This window comes from Apostichopus japonicus, chromosome 9 (assembly GCF_037975245.1).
Source record: "Apostichopus japonicus isolate 1M-3 chromosome 9, ASM3797524v1, whole genome shotgun sequence".
NCBI classification, from domain to species: Eukaryota; Metazoa; Echinodermata; class Holothuroidea; order Aspidochirotida; family Stichopodidae; genus Apostichopus; species Apostichopus japonicus.
Genome location: NC_092569.1, coordinates 31,558,393 through 31,564,786, shown reverse-complemented (window position 1 = coordinate 31,564,786; position 6,394 = coordinate 31,558,393). Strand labels below are relative to the sequence as shown.

The following is a 6,394-nucleotide window of genomic DNA, read 5'->3' as shown; positions in this document are numbered from 1 at the left end:
AACTTTGATCATATACGTTCATTAACTTTCACATATGCACACTGTGCAGAACAGCCAAAGCATTGGATACCTGCACCACTGATCTCTACAGTGACTTGCACACTCTCATGGCAACATGAGTCTTGAGCAGCTCATAAGTTCACCCCACCCCCATGCCTTTCTCCCCCCCTCATGTCGACTGTAGTGGAACAGTCCAACAAAACTTGTACGGAATTATTCCATACTTGAAAGAATCAAGCAACATGTGACTGGTTCAATAGTTGGCCTAAAACAATCACTATTTACCAATAAGGGTTGATTGATGTAATTTATCGACTTTCCAACTAATCTATGAATATAAGAAAAGCAAATATATCTCAAATGATGACATTTTTACAATAGATCAAGTCTTCCGTGTTGTGTCTTAAGGATCACAAAATCCATCATATCTGCTAAATGGAATCAAATTTTTGGGGAAGTTGTTCGTTAATACATTTATGATAGAGACCGTTATTGATGGTAGTGTTTGTTTGCGTCTCATTAAAGCTTTTAACTTTGATTTTTGCTCCAAGAATCATTTATTCTTACCTGTATCAGTTTGATCTTATTGTACTCCATCCGGTGTCTATAAATACATTGACTTAACCTACAGTGTAGCATTTCTAACCGGTAAACCGCCCAGTTTGATGTGATAGTCACAGCTCTGTCAAGCAGATTCTACATTAAAGAGAGAAGAAAAGGGTGGTTGTTGAAATTATCTCAAGTTTACAGGGTTACTCTGTGAACAGAAGAGGGACATGAAATTATCAAACAAACCAACCTCTCAGTTTGAGTGATCACTAGCAAGAGGAAAAAAAACAGAAAATAATCCCATCAGTTGGTATTCCTGATAGATAATTGCAGTTCTAAGTAACTTGAACGATTCTAGGGTACAGGGGAAAATGGTTATACATGTTGATGCGACTTGGCCCACGGGCCACCCATTGGCAACCCCCGATCCCCTGCTCAAGAGTCTCTTAGAAGAAGTTGAGCAGATGTAAATAACCTGACGACTGACCTGTAATCTTTGTTTATCGATGATCAAATCTGGTTCTGGTTCGTCCAGGATTTCCACGGCCCGGGTGGAATTGTGATCGGCCAACATCCTCCTCGTCACTCTCCTCAGGGGAATCTCAGCTGATGAAAAAAAAAGGCAAACCGATTCACTTTAAGAGGCCATGACACGAAAAATCCAACTCATCGAGAGTAACTTCCTCTGAATCTATGAGAAAATCTATGTTCAAAACTATCCTCAACACCTTGAAAACCTCAAGGACTAATTAGTAATTAACGTTTTAATATTCGCATCCGAAAATAGATATCTGAGAATGCGATTTCACAACAAGACAATGATGACGTCATGTTAGGAACACACGTGCAAAGCTCAGGCATGTATCGGATGCGCGACGATCATACCGTTCCATATACAGTACACGCACATTTACACTGAGAGAACAACCACTGTATTACGCTATATCGTTAGAAATTTCAAGTTTGTTTTACAACTGTTGTAAACTATCCGAGAGAAATGCCGGTCCGTTGTGTTGTTGGGGCTGCATAAATATCATTACCCATGCAATTAGCCTTCATCCATGGCTGAAGGACGAAAAAAAACACGGCGATTATGACCAAGTTAGTGCACAACACCAGCGCCGATTTCACTGGGCCTAGCCAGTATGCAGCTCCGAATGAAGCGAACACTTCACGGAAGCATACTACGATCCCTCCTTTTTGTTATGAAATAAAACAAATGGACTTTAACGGTTCGACATAAAAGAGTCATTCTTCTGTCAAGTAATCCACAAAAAACTACTCTGAAGACCAGATCGGGGAACAGGAAACCTCCAATGGGGCAAGTGGCGATCCTTAGGAGGTAGCGCGCCGAGCACTAGTAGTACTATAGTATTAGCGTTACTACACTGAAGTCGCAATAGACGAAGAGATTTTACTGTATCATCTAAATTAACACCCCCTTCATTGCTCTATTGTATACTAATAAGCTATGAGGTTAGCTTCAGAGGCGATGGGTTACATCTTCTTGTGAACAAATCTCAGTGCCCCAATTTATTTCTGGAATATGCTGGATCAGTTAATTATAGCAATAATTTCTTATTCCTATTCCAGGAAAACCATTTATTATGTTGTGGAGGGAGTGGGGGTAATGGGGATGGGTCAAAATAGGTAGGTAAAAAGATTTTATTCCAAAGGTTGTTTAATTAAATCTCAAAGCGATTTATTTTAAAGTCAAAGAGCCAAAAATTCACACAACATAGTTCAAGTGTTAAATCATTGAACAAAATTTATTCAATATCAGTTCTAGACAGTCATTCTGGACAATCTGAACTAACATTAACAACAATCATTGTATTATATGACATAAAAGTAAAACTGTACTTTCCATAAACATTATCATTCTTAAATTACACTAATGTAATTTGTGACATCAAAGGGGAGGTTAAAAGAAAACAACTTACATGAATTTTTTTGCTTTAAGCCTACAAAGCAGTTGCATGTCCATCGCTATCAATCGTTGTTGTGACAAATTAATTAGAATAATCCAGAAGCAAATACAATACAGGGTTATTTAAACCAAGAAACACTGCACGACGCAACTCACATGCAAAAATGTTACCCACGCACGACGACACGTACAACACTGATGGGCAATGTGAAACACAGCATCACACGCATTAAAGCAATCGAAGACCATTAACAGGGTGTACTGCTGAGTTTTTGAAGAAATACTACAAAACAAACCAACTGCTGCTGAAGAAACAGTCTAAACATTCAAGAGTTCTGCTGCCTCCATTGGTCTTTATTATGACTTTTCTGTCAAATATCATTGGTGATATGGATATTTTGGCTTCCAGATTAAAGGTACGAATCAAACGAGGTAAATGCCCCTAAAAAGGTCAATGCCCGTTCCCTTATGCACATATTATGTATGACATCACGGTCACGCCAATACTTGTGTCCAAATGCTTCAAAACATGCCTTTTCTTTTATTGTTGATGTTGGGTCTGGAAAATAACCTTTTCATCCTGAATTAAAAGTCTTGAATTTCAATATATCAACACTGGGGGAACCCTGACGGATTGATAATCCAACACAATCGTAGTTTAGAAAGGCTTCCTATACAATAAGTTTTCTCCTGGCAACTTGAATCCAGTGTAATGACCATTGGCTGGAAAATCACTTCTGATCCTTTGGACTGCACATGATGGTAGCACAACCCTGACGTGTCTTGCTAGGAACCCCAAGTATCATTGAACCTGTTGACCGTAGGCTATGTATCTGTACTGCCTGGGAAAAAATTTATGAAAGTTCAAAATGTATTAATGTTGGCCATGATGTCCACAATAACAAGCAGGCACACAATGTACAGTTATGGTTACATTTGTTGTGATTTTACACCTTCCATGTATCATGAAACATTCTTTTGTTTCTGAAAATTGATTTGCAAAACTCCAGGCCAAAGTACTAGCCAAGTAATAATGAGTATGAAATAACACATATGCCTACCTAGCATGGCTGCATAATGCAACTTACATCCCCGAGCCAAACTTTCAGTATGCAACCAACCCTACTAGTACTACACACTCTACATATGGGTTGTAAGTTACCGTAACACAACGCACAATACGGTTTAGGGTGTTCCGCGAATTCCAACAACACATGCACAAAATGGACTGGATTTTGTTTTTAAATGCTTCGTTAATAAATTCTTACCACGTTGTATGTTCCTTGCAATGGTTTCGAACGGCTTTCTTCTTCGATATGTTGTGGAGCTTCAATTTCGGCTCGTTTAACAGGCTCGAACTGATACGGTTCTAACACCTCCGCTCCACCCTCAGCGTTCGGTTCAATATTGGAATGATCATCGCCTTCACTCTCTGCTTCGAATATGAGAAAGGGCACTCTAATTATAGCCCAATTTCACTGCCTAGTGAAGAACCATTATCACTTTGAACTTCGGTTGCCGCATTTGGCTCTGGATCCGCCATTTCACAGGAAATTTTGATTTGATATCGCACTTGTGATCGGTGTTTTGTTTAGTAACTAGTAGTGGTATGTGTACTTGTCTACTGTGTACGTGAATGGTACCGTAGCAGCGACAACAAATGTGTGTTCAAAACGTGACGTCACATGACGTCATGCGAATCGGAAAATTTTCGAGTAAACAAAGTTTCAAACGCCGAAAAGGGTAAATTCATTCTCAATTTTCGACTTGAAAAATCAAGTTTTAAACTGGCAGATTGGTTGATACATGTTTTAGAGAACATTCTTTGATGGATCCCAAAAATATAGGACTTTGAAATTTTCGTGTCATGGCCACTTTTAGATGAACGAGAATCCATTGATCCCAGAGATTTGGGATAAACCAGAACAAATGCATTTCAATTGAAAAACACAAACAAAGACCAAAGACAGTTACAGTTAAAAGTGGGCCATTCATGCCGTAGTCAACCCGGTATTTTCCATCTGAAATGGTTGTCCAATCGGTATTAAAGAAATTCTTAAAAGTATAGGCTAGACCTGTAATGGGATGTCCATGTTAGGCTAACAAGCCATTTGGTTTTCCTCACATGCATTTGTGGCTAGTCAATAGTTGTTAAGTAACTAGCTTTCAGGACTAATAAAGGGGAACAGACTATGGTCTCATGTTTGATGCATCTTTTTAAAAGCTCAAAATTACAAAGATTCCAATTGCTCTGAACGAAGAACTGTCTGACCAAGAAATTTGTTTACTAACAGGTCAATATTCTTTTAATTCACTCGTTTTCAATTTTTGAAGATTATGATCCCTTTTCTTTCATAGAACTCTATCCAGCATTGCAAAATATGCGACAGATTACTATCTTATGTGTTTGGCAGCTTCAGTGTCCCTTAACAGGAGTAACATAACTTATTAATTGTAAGATCTGTTCTTAATGTTAAATATGCAAATCAGGTAAAATGCTCTCTTTACACTCGGTTTACATTCCTAGTTTCGGTTGACATTCCTAGTTAAGAAAGACAAAGCTGAAACTGTCTGTATATTCGCCACTGAAAAGTCGTGTCAATTAACATTCCACACAGAAAGAATATTTTCTCTTTTAATGACAGCCTCACAGAAGTTTCCTCGCTTAACCATTTAGTTGTTTACTTTGATGCTTTCTGTGAGTTCTTTATCTGACAACAAATTATCCTAATAGAAGACCCTCGAAACTCTTTTCGCGACTTCACTTTGAAACTGTGTTATGGACCAATAGAATTCATGAGGTTTGTAGTAATACTCACAATCTTAATCAGGCAATCTACCCATCTCTCCACTTACCAGGTTTAGTCAGCGATAAGATCTGTTCCTGAATCCCTGAGGTGTTCTCCTCCTCTCCACCATCCTCCTGGGTCTCGTCCTCCCGTTTCTCTGAACCGTCGTTGCTACTCTCGTTCGGTGTGCCATCAATTCCATTCATCTGGCTATTCCCGTCCCCGCTCTCGTCAACGATCTGTGAGGATTCTTTGACATTAGCCGGCGCACTCTTTATACTTTCATCGTCACTATCGTCAACAATGCCATTGTTTAGATCTGCCCAGTTACCAGTTTTCTCAGACTGAATTTTCTCCAACTGATTGGAATTAGACTTCTCTGTGTTCTCGTCCTCCCGGCCCTCTTCTTCATTCTGCCGTTCTCCATCTTCCTCCTCTTCCTCTTCTTCCTCCTCTTCCTGTCCATCACCCATCTCGACGTCTTCGGAACTTTTGTCTCTTCCCCTGTAGTTGTCTTTGTCAGAATTGTCCTCCTTGTCCTCTTCTTCATCTTCTCCAACCTTCTCCTCCTCATCCTCCTCCTCTCCATTCTCCATCCCATTCTCTTCTTCCTTACTCTCCTCCCTGTCTTCGTCATTTTCTCCTCCATCTGTTCCAGCCGTTAACTTTGGTTCTTTCTTTTTCGGTTTAGGGATGCATCCTCTGGACCAGGCTGATCGCCTCCTCTTCTTCTTGGTCCTGTTTGGGGATAGGAGCGTTCTGGAGCAAGGGGTGATTCTGAGATTGGGCATGGGGTTCCTCTTGGCCACCTCCTGCGCCTGTTGACGTTGCAACTGAGGTAGAGTACGATAGAAGGAAGGTGCGTCTTTAGAGTTAGTGCCACCGCCTCTTTCGATCCTCGATGTGGCGATATCGACGCAGGTTTGTTCAAAATCTGAGTCCATTTCTGCATCGATGATCGCATAAGCCATGTCCTTGAGCTCACAGGCGTAATTCCTTATCTGACGATCTGAGCGATGAAATTTAAAAAGGATTAAAGAAGTCACCACATCTTGTAGAATCACCTCATTCAGTTACATTTACATACACAAATGAAAGGTTACTTGTGTTACCCTATTCAGTGTGA

The 6,394-nt window shown here is 40.0% G+C and overlaps 1 protein-coding gene across 3 annotated transcripts in view; it reads right to left on the bottom strand.

Annotated features, from left to right (window-relative positions):
* Positions 1 to 6,394, bottom strand: part of LOC139973432 (ATPase family AAA domain-containing protein 2-like) — a 29,195-nt gene that overhangs the window by 2,276 nt on the left and 20,525 nt on the right. For all 3 annotated transcript variants that reach the window (XM_071980110.1, XM_071980111.1, XM_071980112.1), the window contains exons 21-23: positions 5,336 to 6,277; positions 1,037 to 1,155; positions 568 to 696 (exon numbers count right to left, since the gene is read on the bottom strand). In XM_071980110.1, the coding sequence (XP_071836211.1) occupies positions 568 to 696; positions 1,037 to 1,155; positions 5,336 to 6,277 (1,190 nt within the window). The remainder of the gene's footprint in view (positions 1 to 567; positions 697 to 1,036; positions 1,156 to 5,335; positions 6,278 to 6,394) is intronic.